The sequence below is a fragment of the Saimiri boliviensis genome, chromosome 13, assembly GCF_048565385.1.
Source record: "Saimiri boliviensis isolate mSaiBol1 chromosome 13, mSaiBol1.pri, whole genome shotgun sequence".
Classification (NCBI taxonomy): Eukaryota; Metazoa; Chordata; class Mammalia; order Primates; family Cebidae; genus Saimiri; species Saimiri boliviensis.
Window position 1 is genome coordinate 16,977,102 of NC_133461.1, and position 19,563 is coordinate 16,996,664.

The window sequence follows — 19,563 nt, forward strand, 5'->3', positions numbered from 1 at the left end:
TGTCTGTGTGTTCTCATTGCTCAACACCTGCCTATGAGTGAAAACATGCGGTGTTTTACTTTCTGCCCTTGTGTCAGTTTGCTGAGAATGATGGTTTCCAGGTTCATCCATGCCCCTACAAAGGACACAAACTCATCGTTTTTGATGGCTGCATAATATTCCATGGTGTATATGTACCACATTTTCCCTGTCCAGTCTATCATCGATAGGCATTTGGGTTGGTTCCAGGTCTTTGCTATTGTAAACAGTGCTGCAATGAACATTCGTGTGCATGTGTCCTTATGGTAGAATGATTTATAATCCTTTGGATATATACCCAGTAATGGGATTGCTGGGTCAAATGGGATTTCTATTTTTAGGTCCTTGAGGAATCGCCACACTGTCTTCCACAATGGTTGAACTAATTTACACTCCCACCAACAGTGTAAAAGTGTTCCTATTTCTCCACACCCTCTCCAGCATCTACAACAGATATTTTTATAATGTACATTGTGGCACGTGTCTGATTGTTTTCTCAGGGTAAATTTTTAGAAATGCCCTTATTGCATTATAGTGTATGAGTATTTTCGAGGTTCTTGATACATACTATCGAACGGTTTTCAAGAAAGTGTATATTCCTTTGGCAGGAGTGCAGTGGCACAATCTCAGCTTACTGCAACCTTGGCCTTTTGGTTTCACATGATTCTCCTGCCTCAGCCTCCTGAGTAGCTGGGATTATGGATGTACACCACCACACCCAGCTATTTTTTGTGTGTTTTTAGTGAGACAGGGTTTCACTATATTGGCCAGACTGGTCTCGAACTCCTGACCATGTGATCCACCCACTGCAGGCTCCCAAAGTGCTGGGATTACAGGCATGAGCCACTGCGCCCGGCCAGCACTGTTGTTATTTTGATATTGGCAAATATGGTATGTCACCATTGTTTTAATTTCCCTATCAGTTATCAATAAGGTCAAACATAATTTTCATGTTTGTGTTTTTGTTGCACCCTTTTTTTTAAATTTAGAATGTTCTTCTTCCTCTTCTATGTATGTTAATAATTTTACCTTAAGAATTATCTTTTTACCTTTGTCTTCATGTCTTTATCTTTTATGTGTACCTGTCATTTGCTTTATGAATGGCTTTTCTATATTTGTTATTTTAAACACATAATTATCTCAAGATTTTATATCACTCAGAAAAGATGATATTGGAGTTAAAATTTAAATATTACTTTCCTACTTTCTTTTTCTGAAAAGCCAAGAAAATTTAAATTCTGAAATATTGTGACTTAGAAGTATTATGAAATTATTTTGATTTTGAGAAAGAGCTCAGTGTAGATTTGCATTTTTACTTATGTTACTATTTTTTTCTTTTTATTTCTACCTTTCCCCGCCTGTTAGGTATGAAGCTCTCTTTCCACTAGTATTGTCTTGTTTAATGTTTGTCTGGATAAACATAGAACAAGAAACCCTACAACAATCTGGTGTTTCCTGTAAACAGAAGGTAACTGGTCAAAGTCTTTGTTGTTTTTATTTGAGAATATTAAAGTAGTCTCTATCCTATAAGGAAGTTGCAATGTTATTTCAAAAATTTAAAAAAATTCTTTCTACTTAAAATTTTGGTGTTAAAAAATTTTAGTTGTTTGACATTAATAATTAGGTTAACCTTAATAATTGGTAAGGAATATTTTTTACTTATCACAGAAAAGCACAATTTTATTGTTGTATAGGTTGGGCTTTATTAGTGATTACTTGAGAATCATTGATTTTAAAAAAACATCAGTATAAGTGAAGGAATAGAGAAAAGAATGACCTTTATCTTATTTTCTTTATATTTCACATTCAGTTTTTCCTTCTGTCAACTTATCTTAGTCACAATAATTTTTATGTTGTCACAAGTCAATTTATGAATTTTATTATAAGGTGGCATTTAAGTTCCTATTGTTTTTCTCTTTCTGGTCATCTTAATCCAAACTGCTTATTCAGCTGCCTTAATGATTGTGGCCTCAGTCCAAATCTTAGACTGTTTATGCAACACATAATACTTTGAATTGGCTAAAATCCAACCAGTTTTTAAGGATACCTTTATCGTGATGGGCTACAGAGAAAATTGATGTTTCCTGTCTTATTTAGAGCTGATGGTAATTCTGAGAAATTGGTGATAGAATATTTACAATTTTACTAAGGTTAGATAAAATGAATATTACAGAAAATAGCTTCATAGTTGATCTATCCTTATCTAGTTCCAGTTGAGTTTGTAGATTATAATTCATAATTCAGAATGATTAATTTTAATAAAGAAGAAACTTTATTGAGGCATATTTAATAATTACTGGTTTTAAACTTTTAGTTTTTGAATATTAATACTAGAAAAGCAGTTTTGAGCAGATTCATGTAAATACTCAGAAATTAGCCTTAATGTTAAATATTTCATCAGGCTGAGGATTATTGTGTTACTTTTAAAATTCTGTGTTTTTAATTAAAAGCAAATGTATCTCTTTCTAGAAAAGAGTATTAAAACATCCCAAGAACTTACTAGAAAATTACATGGGGAGTAGGAGTGGGGAAAGTCTACCTTTAAATTCACCCATTAGCGTTCTATTTTGGGAGGGAGATTAAGCATGAATGCACTCACCTTGTTGGATTGAGTGACTTTCTATTCTACTAAAGACAGGAATATGTTACTTTTTAAAACAAACAAACAAACAAACTCTGCAAGTAGAATTAATGGAGGGACAAATAAATATTTAATTTTACCATGCCTTTTAATATGATAACATATCTAGGTTTAAGATGATCAGGGCACTGAGAAATTAGTCTTCGAAAAGGGAAGAATTATATAGGGTTTTTAAAATGAAGCATTTATATAAGAAAAGAAAAAGCTCAATTCTCACTTTTATTACACATATAGCAATACTACAACTGTGTTGTGTATTTTATTAGCAACATATTTTATCTTTTGACAGATTAAGCCCTAGAGAAAGATTTATTGTTGATTTTTTTGTTGTTGTTAGCACAGGACATGTTTCTAGCCGTTGTAAGTTTGCCTTCAAATATAGAAATAAGCCAACTATTACTGTGCATTAATATTTTTCTTATTACCTCATAGCTTACTAGTATCCAGTTCTCTTATAACACTGATATAACTCAGTTTCGGCAGCTGTGTCTGGATGACATCCGTAGGGCCTTTTTCCTTGTATCCTTTGTTGAGGCTTTGGTTTGAAGAGCTGTAACTCCCACTTAATGGAGTAAGAAGACATGGAAGATATTTCTGCCCATCACTTAATAGTGTTATTACGTAGTTTAACCTCTCTCAACTATAGTTTTCTCACATAATTCACATTAAAAACATTTTTTTAACTATAGAAAAGTCTAAAAAATGATATATATGTGTATATAGTCCTGCTATTCAAGATATTAACCATGAGTATTTTGTCACGTTTTTTAAAAATGTGTTTTTAAGAAGTTAAAACATTAGAGCTAAAGCTAAAGTCTTTCAACTCCTGAATTTAATTTCTCTCACTGAAAGAAACCACTATTATGAGTTCATATCTTTTTATGTACACTTTTTTCTAAACTCATGTTACATAACATCTGTCTCACAAAGGTTTTTGGATCACCTCAGAGGCAATGTTTTGAAAGTTGTTAGTAGTAGAAGTTTGAAAGACAGGTGACAGAGGCAAGTCTTAGTTTGGAAAGGCTGACTGACTAGCTGGAAGAAATCATAGGGATATATTTCCTTTATTTTATTTTATTCAGCTTCATTGAGGTATAAGTGACAAAAAATTGTATATATTTAAGGTATATATTTTGATGTTTTGAGATACATATATGTCTATTTATTCACACATTGTAAAATAATCACCACAATTAAGCTAATTATCATATCTATTGCCTCAAATACTTACTGTTTTTTCTTTGTTTCTGTTTTTGCAGTAAGAACACTTAAGATCAACTCTCTGGGCACATTTCAAGTGTACAGTACAATATTACTGACTACAGTCACCATAGTGTACATTTCACCTCCAGACCTTACTCATCTTGCATAACTGAAACCTCCTATCTTTTCACCAACATCTCCCCTTTTCCCTCCTCCACTCAGTCCCTGGCAACCTTCATTCTGCTCTCTAAGTTTGACTATTTTACCTTTGCCAGCTGTAGGAGTTCCTCATATGTTTTGGTTATTAACCCCTTATCAGTTATATGGCTTGTTAAATATTGGTGGTAATTTCTTTGAGCTTACCATGGTACGGAGTCTAGACCTCTCAGGTACAGAAAATAAATATTCCTTCCTCTCTGTCTCTTGCTTTCTGTCTGTTTTGCTTTCTTTCTCTCTTTATAGATTCCTTTGTATCAGCTAATACTAATAAAGCACTTTACCCATTGAACCTTGTATTTCCCTAAATTAAAATTTCATCTTATCCTTTCTGTTTAAGTTTTTGAAAGAAAAATGTATAGTTGGTGCCATTATTTTCTCTCCATATATATATATATATATATTATATCCACAAGCCTCTGACAACATGTGGCACATAGTAGTACTCTATCAATATTTGTTAGCTGTCTCTGCTGAAGTTGTACTGTCATGGGTCTGCAGGGGCTTCCTGATCACTTCAGTCTATTCCATTTACCTGGCCACACTTTGACATTCAACTCTGTTTTCTCTTTCTTTTCCCTTCACATCCAGGACACAGTACAAGTTTTCTGCTAAGCTTTTTATATCATTTCTATTCTTCCTCTCTAAAACTACTTCCTTTGCCTGATGTTCAGCCATATTTTTTTCTCCATTCTCCACCATTAACCTTCTCTTATTGTGCCTGGTTTATGCCATATTTTCTTGTAACTTGGGTAGACACTTCTGTGCAAACAACTCAAAGATGTGTTTTTCCAGACCTTTCTCCTGACCTCAAGAACTACATGTCTGACATTCTGCTGGGCATCACCAAATATGTGTCCCAAACTGACTAACAACTGCCGCTCCTCTTCCAAGTCACTTTCTCTGGTAGGGCTTATCTCATTTAATGGCATCACCATACTCCCAGTCCCCAAGACGTCCAACTTGTTGTCATATTTAACTGCTCCTTGTCCACTTCTGAAGTCCCTGTGTCTCCCTTCACTCTTGATTTTCATTCCTCCTGCATCAGTTAACACTGCCTTATCTCTAACATGGACTACTAAAATTGCTTCCAACTTAAATTTTCTGCCTCCAATTATTTGTCTCCCTTATCTGAATATCACACAGTCACTGGTGTTTCTTGATTATAACACTAGCCTAAAAGATTTGCTACTCTTCGCTGTATGCACAATAAAGTTCATGCTTTTTATTAATATGCCAGCAGTCTGTATTTCTTACTTCATCTTTCACCATATCCTACAATAAAATCTAACCTCCTATCTATCAAGGCTTTTTACTTTTTCTTGGTGATGTCATTTTTTTCTCACTCTTCTTTACCTTAAAATGTCTCTCCTCTATTTCTGTCATCATATCTTAGTCACCATTTGAGTATTTTGAGACTATTTTATTTATATTTATATTTATATTCTTAGTGCCTGTCCCTGTCTCTGACATATACTAGACAATAAACTTTGGTTGGTTAGATGATTGGTTGAATCACTGAATTCATGAATACATTTAAGGCTCAACTCACCAACTTAAATGCCTCTTTTTCACTGAAAATTGTCATGATTCATACTTCCTCTTCAGTGTTGCCTCACCATTTTTTGTGTGTGTCTATAGTAATAAAATAGCTTACACTTATCAGTCCCTTTCAGTGGGCCAGGCACCATTTTAAGAGCTTTACTAGCAATAGGTTCTTGGACACTAAGATTAATATCAATGTTTTATTGCTTTACTAATACAAATATAAGTTTAAGAAATGTCAAAAAGATGTTCAGCATTTTCTCACGTGTCATTCTATATTGAATTATTTTAAAACATGGTATGTTGTTTCTTTCTGAGCCTTTCAAGCAGTCTAGCATGTGTTTAACATGTGGTGGGCATACAGCAAGCATATATAGACTATAACCATGCCTTTCAGCTGAAAATATCTATGACATACACTAGATCTGCATTTTTCTTTTGAAAAAATTGTTAGCAGCCAACTACAGACGTGGTCCACCTTGCTCATGTTAGAGAAGAGGATAATAACCTTCCTAAGGTTACTAGGGACTGAGTGAGGGTGACCTCTCAGGCCTCATTGTTCTCAGTACACTGCCTCTTCAATCTGGTTGTTTTAAAATGCATTCACAAGGAGATATAATGGAATGTTCATTGAAAACAATCCGTGGTCAGTGTACAAGTAAACAAGCAAATTACTCTCAAGGTAAAATTAGCGTATCTTTTCTAAATGAAAAGGAAATTTGTGTGAAATCTGAGTAGTTTTGCTATTTCCTTGACTCCCTTTAGGTTTTCTTCTTAGTGACAGCATTTTTTGGAACTGGAAATATAGCTTCTATTAACAGGTAATTTTAAATGAAAGTGGCATATATATATAACCGAAAAATAATGCAATCTGGGGCTTCTATATCTTTTTTTCTGTACCTTACTTTTTATACTGAATGATATATTTTGGAGATTGGTATGTATTGACACGTTCAGATCTACTGCGTTCATTTTAGTGGCTTCATAATACGATGTTTGCTTGTGTTTTAGTAAGTAGATTTCAGAGAATTAGTTAACATCCTTTTTAGAAGAACATTCTTTTAAAGTTACAGAGTGAATTCTAAATCCTTTTTCCTTGTTATAATTCCCTAGCTTTGATCTTGCCTCTGTCTATTGCTTTCTGACTGTGTTCAGTCCTTTCATGATGGGATCCCTGATGATGTGGAAGGTTAGTTTTCTTATTTTGTTATTTGTATTAAGCTATCGATTGATTAAGATTATGAAATTATTGTGACATTAAGGTTACAGAGTCATTTAGACAGAGTTAAATAGCAGTGGAGAGAAGATACCCTTTCAGAGGTGGCACTGCTAAACCGGAGGTAAGAACTCTATCCCTTACTCCAAACCACAGTTAATCTTTTTGCTTTACTCATAAGTCCATTTGACTTCAAGAGAGTGGGAATTCCATGTTAATTTAGGAGGATCTTATCAGATCTGATTAAAGCTTTTTAGGAAGCCATGGATCACACTGCAGTGCCGCTAAAGATTATAAGGTTCCCTGAATCCGTGTTCTCTCCCCATGAGATTGCCAACGTAATCTTTCTCGTAATCCATGTACCTAAAATTGACTGATTGATTCAACAAATGTGTCACTTTGTGCTACATTTAGTAAAGTACCAGATACTATCTGGGTGCTGCCAATACAAATATGACAATTCTCAGCTTTCCAGGGGTTCACATTCTTCATTAGAATGTAATTCATGTTCTTTTTCTCAAAGATCATTATGTTTGTTTTATTCCCTTTACCATAATGCCTGACACATTTCACTTAGTATATACTTGTTTAAATAAAATAAACTGATACTTCCCTAAAATCCAATTACCTAATGTTCAGATTCATAAATAATAATAAAGGTGTGTGTCATCTTAATAGAATTAATGTCTACTTTTTGTTACTATGCTAATACAAATGGAAGTTTCAGATATGTTTTAAAAAAATGTCCATTTTCTCATGTCCTGTTCACTATTATTTTGAAACATTTTACTATTTCCTCAATTTTTGTTCACATTTTAAAATGGTGATTGTTTTTTCCCAGTTTATTAAAGACCATGGGCCTTTAATTAAAAATGAAAGAAAGAAAGAAAGAAAGAAGGAAGGAAGGAAAAGAAGGAGAGAGAGGGAGAGGAAGAGAGAGGAGAAAGAAAGAAGAAAGGAAGGAAGGAAGGGAGGGAGGGAGAGAGGGAGGGAGGGAGGGAGGGAGGGAAAGAAAGCTCCAATTAGAATGCTAGGTTCTTAATCTCCAGCACAATGTAGTAAGCTTTAATGACATCATACACTTCATGACTTTTGTTGACTGATGTGTCTGGAAGTGAGGGCCCTGCTGAATTCTATTTTATTCATATGTCCTTCACTTGAAAAAGAACTTGATGCAGTCTTGAACATCATTTATTTTCCTTACCTTTCCCTTTTTTGAAGCATCAAGTTATATATATTTTTCCAAATTGATCATTGAAAAGCAATACCTCAAGATACTAACAGTATTAGCTCTGGATTATGGATTTTCAACTAGCATATATTTTACTATACCTTTATTTGCAATTTTTTAATATATTTTTTCAAATTTGTTATAATGAGTGAATTTTATAATCATAAATAAATTCGTATTAAAAAATAAGCAATGATTAAGAAGCTGAATCATGTTTATAATGTTATAGTTTTAAATAACCAGATGGGTTCAAGGATCTGTGAATCAAATTATCAAGTTATATAGTTTATTTGATTTGGGCATTCTGTGCTTTTCACACCCTCTTGGAATATTTTGAAAATTGTTGTTAATTATTAGAATGCATTAAATGGAACAAAATTTGTAATAGGCTTTTATTTGGAATATGTATTGATGTTTGCTGTCTTTTACATTGTATTGCTTATTAATGTAGGTTTTTAAGTCAGTTTCATCACTGTACCATGTATCATTGGTATCATGCTTTTATTTCAGTGTTTGCTTTTTGCTAGAATATGTAAAAGTTACTTGAGACATTGACAATATTTCTGTAAGCAGAAACAGTATTGTTTTGAAAAAGTATTTCAAATGCCTCAGTTATTCATGGCATCGTTTGTTGTTCTTTTAAACAGATTTTAATCCCCTTTGTTCTTGTTATGTGTGCCTTCGAAGCAGTTCAGTTCACTACTCAGTTATCGTCAAAAAGGTAAGATGAATCGGTTTAATAAACATTTGATTTGCCAATTTTTAGGAGACTAGAGTAAACACTTGAAGATATTTCATATGATTGCTATTGAGATTTCCTATGATTGCTGTAACATAGATTATTTATTACAAAAATGAGAAAATTTTCACCCTTTTAGTCAGTGTTCGTTATCATTAGAGGAAATTAGTTGATTAGGGCCTCTAGCAGACAGGCTTGCTTTCTCAGCAATAAAATGTTATTAAAATATTATTCAGGCTAGTGAAGAACCTCCCTAGAAAACACTAAAACATAAATGTTAAATTATTATAGTTAATTACTTGTTTGTTATAGCTGTGCCTACAAAAAGCAAAATATACTCTAACTTTTATTTTGGTTTGTTTCTGAAATGTTATTAGATAAATCTGTTAACATTATTTCATTTTCCATGACTTAAAATTAACTTTTCTAAATGTCAAAAATATACTCAGTTTCTCAGTCATGATTTCTACACATTTGACTAATGGAGTGGGAAGTATTCTTTCTGAGTTTTAAGGAATTTCTGGAGCAGTCCATCTTAAGCAATCAAGACTGTGGAAGAAAAGCTGTCAACTCAACTATTTGCTTTTTTTAACCAATAAAATTGTCTCGTCAGCACAGGGACTCTGGAAACTACTTGATATAAATATGAAGCTTAGCAGTTTTATTATTCTTGAATCAAGCTGACATATTCAGTGTTGAAAGAAATAACTAATATTAGCATAAATTTGCATGTTGTTCTTGATGAATATAAGCTAGAACTGGGTTTAGCATAGTATTATGCATATGCCATAAAGAAAAAAGTTTTTCTTCCACTGCGTAAGAGTACTAGAAATCTCATTTCTAGTTTTAGTATATTTTTGCAAGATATTTACATGAATTTAATATTGAAAGCATTTATGCCTTGTCAATATCACAAAAGAGATAGTTACTTAGATGCAATAAAAACTGGTGAATGACATGTACTTTCCTGCATCTTTGTTAGTGGATAAGATTTTTAGAAGGGATTTTAATTAAAGTTTAAATAAGAAGAGCTCAGGATATGTTGAATGAGAAATAGAAGGCTCATCAAAGAGTGTATGTGTGTATGTGTACTTAAATTTGTGTGTGTGTAGTAATGCTATCTGGAAACTAGTGCAATGAAAAACAAAACACAACAGGAAAGAACTGAGGCAAAGGTGGCTCAGGAAGTTTTCTTTTGACATTTAAACTCAGAAGTCACTGACAGTTCTTCCTGGATATCACACTGACTCATCCAATTTAATGTCACACATTGAACCCAGTGATGCCTTTTCTTCCTATTGAAAACTAGCATCTCATCCTGTTTTCTTTATTTAATTCATTACACAGCTGAAGTCTATCCACCCTCACTGCCATAGCACCACCAGATGTCACTGATACCATCGCTCCTTTCTGTTCACATTTTTAGAGTCTCATTATTTATGTTGCTAAGCATTTTCTTACAACTGTTGGAAGCCTAGAGGTTAAGATAGGGCTGGAGATATATACTAATGACTTATTTATTAGATCTATAATGGCAAGGATGAGTTCAATATAACAAACCAATGAAATGATTTTGCTTCTCTTGCAACTCACTCCTTAAAATGTGTATTGAACAAAGGTGAAGTAGAAAAGGTGTATTAGCATTTTTTTTATTTTACGTGACTTAAAATTTACTTTTCTGATTATTAATAATTTATCTAGTGTCTCAGACTTGGTAATTGGGTTCATCAACAAAGCTTTGTAAATTTTGAGTAGAGACCACAAAAAGGTAGTAGCTGTGCATGAAGATTACCTGATAGTTTATCCGTTAAGAATGCTTATGGATATAAGCAATGAAAATCTAACAATACTAAGAGAAATAGAGATATATGTTCTCATGTAGCATGGAGTCTGGAGGCTGGTGGCCCACAGTTCTGTGATGCCATCAGCCACCCTGCTTTTCTGCATTCCTAAGAATGGAAGATTTTTACGTTGTTGCTTTTACCCTCGTGTTTTTCTCCTCATGCCTCCATCTGCCATCATATCTCATCTGCCATCATATCTCATCTGCCATACAGATAGGAACAAGGGAAAAGGACTAATGAGGAAAAAGGCAAGGAGCTACGTCAGCTGATTCTCCTTTTCTGTCAGGATAGTGGTGTCTTCCCTAAACGCCCCATCTATGCAGATTTCTGACTATGTCTTTATGGCCAGAACTCTTGTCTGGCATGCATTCATTCTAAACTGGAAGGTGGTTAGGGAAAAGAGAGGTGTGGGGGTGTGAAACAGCCTGCCAAAAGTGTCACAATTGTGGCCAGTTCATTTCACAGCTTGAGATGACATGGACCATGAAGACCTTTGTCACCTTCAGAATGCGGCAAAGCATGAGAGAATTTTAGAAGGCCGCTGAGAAAGAGAAACAAGTTTTAGGATTACAGAAATATTCAACAACCAACCATATAAGATCAAAAGAGATGGTTTTTCAGTTCTGTGTTTGATTAAAGACTCAACTGTACAAGAGCCATGGCTACACAGCAGGGATTGGGGATAAAAAAACAACTTGGAAATATCAGTTGTCAACAATGTGATCTAGCAGACAAAAAGCTAGTTTTCTCGTGCCCTGTATTGAAGTGAACATATTTGACTCTTAATTTTGAATATACCATTTTGTTCTGAAGGGTGTTTTTATTTATCTCCATAATGTTATGCTTGCATATTTAGGAATCCGGGTTTGAATCAGAATTATTATAATACTGAATAACTTTTATTGGGAAAGTATTTTCCAGTGGATACTCTTATTAAATCAGCTTAATTTAAAAATTAATTTTATATGAAGTAGAAGTAAATTACTTCTAAGTATTTCTATTTTGGTTTTAAATTTATTAAAATTATTTTTATTTTCAAAAAACTTTTTTGGGTTATTTTTGTTTCTCTTAAAGTCTGGATTTCAGCTCCTACCAGTGTTTTTATTTTTTTTTTCTTCTATAGTTATCATATCTACCAGGTCTCATGCACCTAGATCAGATATTATAGATCTGGTTGTTGTCAAGATTTGCTACTTCTGTCATTATTTTGTTAGTTACAGATGTTATCTGTGTGGTTTTAGGCTTCTACAATGTTATTTGGTGTTGTTTCTACCACGTCTAGTTTTTTCTGCATCAGATTTTTTGTGTTCTATGAAATCAAGTGGAAATGGTTCTTTAGTCAGTCTTGTATCTAAATCAAATTTTGTAATGCGCAGCATTAGCCATTTTTAGTTTTATGCTGATTATTGCTACCATTCATTCAGCACATAGGATTTAAGTTTGTATCATATACTGGGCAGTGTACTAGCCACTGGTGATACACTGGTGAACAGAGCTTACTGTCTACCTGGGGAGAAAAAGAAAATGAAATGCTTATAATGACAGTAAAATTTCAAGTAATATTAAATGTCAGGGGAAAACATGAAGTGATCCAGGGAGACCTCTCTAAGAAGAAGTGATTTAAGCAAAGACCTGAATATGGTCTTTACTCACATAGTTTCATGGTTCACTCAGGTGGAGGGAGTGAAACATACAATGGGCATGAAACATACAAAGGGCTTAGTGTATTTGTAGAACAGCAAGAAAGGCAGCATTAAGCAGAGAGTACTGGCAGAAGAATTTTAGGAAATAAAGTTGAGGAGGTTGGCAGGGGCAGAACATAAGGGGCCATAGATAGGAACTCATAGGCCACAGATAGGACTTCAGAATTATTCAGTGTGGCAAGAAGCCTTTGGTAGGTCTTGAAGGCTGTTCCGTTTGCTGCATGGATAATAACTTTAGGAGGACAAGAATAAGAGCAGGGAGATCAGTTAAGGGTCTTGCAAGTGAGCAGTCACAGTGGCTCAATGGGGATGATAAGTAATATTTATTATCAGTTGGATAAAAATAGCAGGTATTTATTTCTTGAATAAAAGTATATTTACGAGGAAACTCGTAGGATCTAGGTACACAGTAGCTTCAAAACATCTTGGAGATCAAATAATACCATATAACTAACCCGCATTTAATAAAATTATTGTATTCAGAGCAAGTGAATAATAACCCTATCCTTCTTAATATTAGATCACCATGAATATTGAATAGTTTGTTACATTTATGCCTTCTCATTTAAATAACATGTGCATAAACAAGGGAACCACGGACACATTCAAAGGAATATGATGAAGATGCTCAAGGCCTCTGAGAGTCAGTAGGGCCATGGGGAGGCAGGTAATGGGTAGGAGCACGGGCTCTGGAGCCAAACTTGCTGTTAGAAGTCTATAACTTACTATTACTAGCTGTGTGACCTTGAGCAGCTTACTTCTGGGTTCTTCGGTTTCCACAGAATGGGTCAAGAATATAAAGATTTGCCCTGGAAAAGCTTCTTCTTCTTTTTTTTTTTTTTAAATTAAGGCTTAGTTCAGGGATTGTATTCTCTGGTAAACTTTTTTTTACCCAACTGCTCTACTCTCCAGAATCCTTCCACCCTCAAATATCTGGCTAAGTTAGGTAACTCAGACTGGAGGTGATAAAAATCACCTTACTTTTCTGTTTCACACCTAGAGGCTGATTTTTGTCCCCTAAAATTCTTATGTTGAAGTCCTGACCACCAAATACCTCAGAATAGGACTGAATTTGGAGATAGAGCCTTTAAATAGGTAACTAAGGTAAAATGAGGTTTTATGGGTGGGCCCTAATCCAATATGACTGATGTCTTTGTAAGGGGAAAAGGTTAAGACAGAGTTAAACACAGAAGACACAACATGTGAACATGAAGAGAGAAAATAGCCATTTACAAGCTACAGAAAGAGACCTCAAATGAAACCAACCCTGCTAACATACTGATCTTGGACTTCCAGCCTCCAGAACTATGAGGAAATTTATATTGTTTAAGCCACTCAATCTGTGGTACTTTATTATGGCAACCCTAGCTGACCGATACATACCCTGTGAACTCCATAAAGGCAGAGATTATATCTTTAATTTCATCTAAAGCTTTTGTTTAAGAAATGAGAATGAAACCAATAATTACTAGGCGAATACCATATGTCAGGCACTGTATTAGGTACTTTCCACAAATTACCTGACTTAATTTTTCCAATGATACTAGGAAATATAGATATTATTATGCCCATTTTATAGATAAGGAAACAGCCTGAGAAGACAATAAGTAACTTAATCAGATAGGTGTTACTTCACAAGGATCCCAGAACATCATCTGTATCACACAGTAAAATAATTTTCTTTAGAAAAATAAAAATATTTCTTAAAAAAATCAAACAAAACTTTAAAAGGAGATATCTAAGGTTTTGTTTGTTTGTTTGTTTGTTTGTTTGTTTTTGAGGCAGAGTCTCACTCTGTAACCCAGGCTGGAGTGCAGTGGTGTCACCTCATTGCAACCTCCACCTCCCAGGTTCAATCAATTCTCATGCCTCAGCCTCCCAAGTAGCTGGGATTACAGGAATGTGTCACCACGCCTGGGTAATTTTTCTATTTTTAGTAGAGCTGGGGTTTCACCATGTTGGCCAGTCTGGTCTTAAACTCTTGGCCTCAAGCAATCCACCCACCTCAGTTTCCCAAAGTGCTGGGGTTATAGGCATGAGCCACAGCGCCTAGCCTAAAGGTCTTTTGAATTGTTTTTATTCTTTTTCTATTCCAAAAGAACTGGATCAATAGGGTAGAATATTTGTTGTGCTTTGATTCACAGAAGAACGAACTCTGCAGTAACTGGAGCTGCTGAAAGTAGAGTGGATTCAGTTGCTGCAACGACTAAAACTAGTGCTAGACAATGCCTTTATAGGGAATGATACTTTGGGAATTCATGCTTTAGTTCGAAGGTTGTACTCAATGACCATTGCATCCTCCACAAACTCTTAATTAGATTAACACACTTTATTATGTGTCTGAATTGAATTATACTTCAGTAAGATATGATCAGTCTGACTTGTGGTATGTATCTGCATATGTGAACTATTGAGTTACATTTATTTCAAACCTATGATTAGAAAAAAAAAGTATTTCTCAAAAACAAGTCACAAACCTCTACCAAAACCTCATACTTTATTCAAGAATTAACTCAAAATGTAGAAAAGATTTAAACATGTAGAAAAGATTTAAACATGTAGAAAAAAAAAGAGCAAATCCTTAGGATTTGGGTTAGACAAAGAGTTAGACTTGATGTCAAAATTGTAACACATAAAGGAAAAATTGATAAATGAGTTTTTCAGAATTGAAAGTGTTTGCTCTGAGAAAGATGCTAAGAGGATGAAAACTTAGCTTACATACTGGGAGAAAATGTTTACAAACCAGGTATCTGACAAAGGACTACTATCTAGAATATATAAAGAATGCACAAAACTCAACAATAAAAAATAACTAGAAAGTGAGCAAAACACCTGAAGAAGATATACAGATGACAAATAAGCCAATGAAAAGTTGTCTGGCATTATTAGCCATTAAGGGAATGCATGTTAAAACCACAATGAAATATCATTATACACCTATGAGAACAGTCAAACAAAATAGTGGCATCACCAAATGCTGTTGATGGTGTAAATAAATTGCTCTCATGCCTTGCTAATAGAAATGTAACGTAGTATAACCATTCTGAAAAAGAGTTTTACAGTTTCTTATGAAACTAAACATGCTACTGTTATATTACCTAGCAATTGTACTCTTGATGTATTTTTCCTAGAGAAATGAAAGGTTTATACAAAAAATTAAACATAAATGTTTGTAACAGCTTTATTTGTAATAGCCAGAAACTGGAACAATAGCCACAAATAGAAACAACCCTTGATTTCCTTTGGTGCTTGAATGGTTAAGTAAACCATTGTATATCCATATGATGGAGTACTACTATTCAGCCATAAAAGTAAATGACTCATTGACATACACAGCACCTTGGATGATTCTTGAGAAAAGTATGCTGAGTGAGAAAAGCCAATCCCAGAAGGTTACAAAAGGTAACAGGGTGTTATATAAATTGTTCAACTTCTTATACAAGTGATTCTATGCATAAATCACTCTTAAAATGACAACATTATAGAAATGGAGAACAGATTAGTAGCTATCAGGGGTGAGGGATTAGGCAGAGGGATGGTGAGGGGAGTATAAATGTGGCTATAAAAGGGCATTATGAGAGATCTTTGTGATGATGAGAATGTTCCTTATCTTGACAGTATCAGTGTCAGTATCCTGCTTGGGATATTATACCATGGTTTTGCAAGATCTTCCCACTGGAGGAACTGGGTAAAGGATACAGAGGATCCCTCTGTACTATTTCTTGCAATTGCGTATTAGTCTACAATTATCTCAAAAGTTTAGTTTTAAAAATGATAATGAAGGCCAGGTGCAGTGGGTCACACCTGTAATCCCAGCACTGTGGGAGGCCAAGGCGGGTGGATTGCCTGAGGTCGGGAGATCAAAACCAGCCTGGCCAGCATGGTGAAACCCCATCTACTAAAAATACAAAAAATTACCTGGTGTGGTGGCAGGTGCCTGTAATCCCAGCTACTTGGGAAGATGAGGCAGGAGAACAGCTTGAACCCACTAGGCAGAGGTTGCAGTGAGCCAAGCTCGTGCCATGCCTGGACAACAAAGCAGGATTGTGTCTCAAAAAAAGAAAAGAAAAGAAAAGAAAAGTAAAGAAAATCATAATGTAATGTCCCTTTCATTTTACTGAAATAAATATTCACAGCACTTAATAACACTTTTTACGGCCCAAGCCATCACTGTGCATGGTCACCCATGATAATGTGAAAAAACTCTTAAAAGTTGTATTTTTAGAAGAAAAATTCCAATAACACTAGGTTATTTGCCTAGCCTCTCATTGAAAAATGCACCTGTTGTACTATATGTAATTTTTCCTTCTTTTTTTCCAGCCTTTTTCTCATTGTTCTCGTCATATCAGACATTATGGCTTTGGTAAGGCATTACTGGGTAATACATATAAATTAAGAGTGCTAGGTTAATTTAATAAAGAGAAATATGAATGCATTTCTGTATGTGAAATCTTTAGATATTGAATTGTAAGTACTGGCATAATTTATGTTCTTTTTATATTAGTTATGCTGGATGTATGTCATTATGTGTCTGAATGGAATTATACTTTAGTAAGATATGATCAGTCTGACTTGTGGTATATATGTGTCAAATGTCTTACTACTTGATTTATTCAAGGCTGTCATACCTCATCTTCTATGATGCTTTGTATCTGAAATGAACCTTCCAAAGGAAGTTATAGAGAAAGCTAACTTTAAATTTAGATAATACATCATTTTTCTATTGAAGTGTTGATTTTTAACCCTTCTCTCAGATTAAAAATGAAAGGAAAAGGGGGAGGGAAGGAAGGAAGGAAAAAGGAAATACAGCTTTTCTACTGGGAAGATGTTAAGCAAGATATAGCTACAATAAAAGAGTTCGGATGCATGTAGGTAGGCCTCTCGTATTAATAAAAAGAGGAGCCTATTTTATGTCTGCAAGTTTGGGGTGTTCCCAAGACCACTCTCAGCTTTTGTAATTCACTAGAAGAATTCACAGAACTCACTGAATGCTGTTATGGTTAGTTACAGTTTATTCCAGTGCATAAGACAGAGTCCAGGACACCAGACGCAGAGCTTCTGTTTCTCCCTGTGGAATCAGGACAGCACCACCCTCCCACTCTTGATGTGTGACAGTACACCTGGAGTATTGCCAGCCAGGCTTACCTAAGCTTTGTTGCCCAGACTTTTTAGTGGGGCTTGATCACATACTGCCTACCTGGCTGACCTTTAATGCCTTCTGGGGTTACAGCTGATAACATGGCTCAAAACCCTCATCATACATCACATTGTTAGACTGTCCAGTGGCCAAGACCTCAGGCAGAACACTTCTATGAGGCATGACATTCCAAGGGCCTAGAAATCACCTCCCAGTAGCTGAGAAACACCAGAGCTCTTGTAGGGTAAGGTTAATTCGTCACTGTATAACATACCATGCTAGAAGTAACTAGGAAAACTAGTTAAGAGTAGCTTTCCAAATCAGGTTCCTAGTCACTGAGTTTAGATGAGAGTATTTTTGTGTGGTATTGAACTGTTATTCATTGTATTTCTGAAACTGACCACATATAATGTGAGAACAAAACAGCTTTCAGTTTTGTATGCAAAATGGCAGACAGACATGTTAATAGATGAGGATTGAAATTCTGATTAATTTTATATTAAAAAGATTGCATAAATTAGCTTGCACAGCCATTCATGATCTAGCTTCTGCTCACTTGACTGGCATCTTCTCTCACCTCTCTGTCCTTGTTTTCTCTACGCCATCCTCACTTCGAAGCTACCAAGTTCTCTGTGGAATCTTGATGTGTATATAGGCTATTACCTCTGCCAGAAACTTCTTTCTCCCCAAACCTCCATTCATCTGACTCCTACTTTTTACTTAGATTTCACCTTCCAGTGGGAAACCTTCTCTTTCATCCTAATCAGGAATTAGGAAACCCTTCCGCCTGTATTTTCCAATGGTAACACTCCCTCCATCCCCCTCTTGCATACCCCGCTCCTGATAATTTGACTGAATCATTTAGTAGAGCCTATGCCTTATGAGGAGGCGTTTATCTCCAACACCTAAGACAGTGATTGGCACATAGTAGGTAGTCAGTACAGTAAATATTTGTTGATAAATGTATGACATGGCTTCTTTCCACTGACATCTTTAGTATTATCTAGTGTTTTTTATTGATGTTGGCTTGTTCTTCTTTATTTCTGGTTATTCAGAAATGCCACTTTTTTGTTCATTTGATTAAATGGTAATTCTATTTCTGGATTTTGGACTACTGCTAATTCTAATCCAAGTAAAAGTTTCAGTAAATGACATATAAGTCTTATTGATTCCAGTCAGATAGTGATTCTCAGTTAGAAATCTGAAACATACGATCCTAAAACAACTTTTAGACTGACTCTAAATAGCTTTGTTTTTAATGGAGCCTTTTTTTTTTTTTTTAACAGCATTTTTTCTTCTTGGTCAAGGATTATGGCAGCTGGCTTGATATTGGGACAAGGTATAGTATATATAGTCATGCATTGCTTAACACCAGGGATAGGTTCTGAGAAATGTATCGTTAGGCAATTTCTTTGCTGTGCAAACATCATCGAGTATACTCACACAAACCTAGATGATGTAGCCTCCTCCACACCTAGGATATGGTATAGCTTATTGCTACTAGATATAAACTTGTATAGCATGTTATACTGAATACTGTAGGCAGTTGCAACCCAGTGGTAAGTATTTATGTATCTTCACATAGAAAAGGTACAATAAAAAATTCAATATAAAAGATTTTTTAACTGGTACACCTGTCTAGGACACTTACCATGAATGAAGCTTGCGAGACTGGAAATTGTTCTGGGTGAGTCAGTGAGCGAGTGTTAAGTGAATGTGAAGGCCTAAGACATTCATGTACTGCTGTAGACTTGGTGAACACTGTACACTTTGACTACATAAATTTATTTTAAAAATCTTTTTATCTGTTTAATAAATTAACCTTCACTTAAACTGTAACCTTTTTACTTTATAAGTTTCTTTAACTTATTGACTTTATAATAACACTTAGCTTAAACACACAAACACATTATGTAGCTATATGAAAACATTTTCTTACTTTATATCCCTATTCTCTAAGCTCTTTTCTACTTTAAAATTAATATTTTAATTTAATATTTTAAAATTATTTACTTTTTTTTACTTTGTAAACTTTTTTATTAAAAACTAAGATACACACACACACACACA

The 19,563-nt window shown here is 34.6% G+C and overlaps 1 protein-coding gene across 19 annotated transcripts in view; it reads left to right on the plus strand.

The window, feature by feature from the left end:
- Window positions 1-19,563, plus strand: part of PIGN (phosphatidylinositol glycan anchor biosynthesis class N) — a 138,163-nt gene that overhangs the window by 99,958 nt on the left and 18,642 nt on the right. For 17 of the 19 annotated variants that reach the window (XM_074383301.1, XM_074383300.1, XM_074383302.1 and 14 more), the window contains 7 exons: window positions 1,384-1,486; window positions 3,092-3,178; window positions 6,389-6,444; window positions 6,737-6,812; window positions 8,718-8,791; window positions 16,677-16,719; window positions 18,780-18,832. In XM_074383301.1, the coding sequence (XP_074239402.1) occupies window positions 1,384-1,486; window positions 3,092-3,178; window positions 6,389-6,444; window positions 6,737-6,812; window positions 8,718-8,791; window positions 16,677-16,719; window positions 18,780-18,832 (492 nt within the window). Of the gene's footprint in view, window positions 1-1,383; window positions 1,487-3,091; window positions 3,179-6,388; window positions 6,445-6,736; window positions 6,813-8,717; window positions 8,792-16,676; window positions 16,720-18,779; window positions 18,833-19,563 lie in introns of those variants that run through there. The other 2 variants (XM_074383308.1, XR_012513081.1) reach the window with 2 other exon arrangements.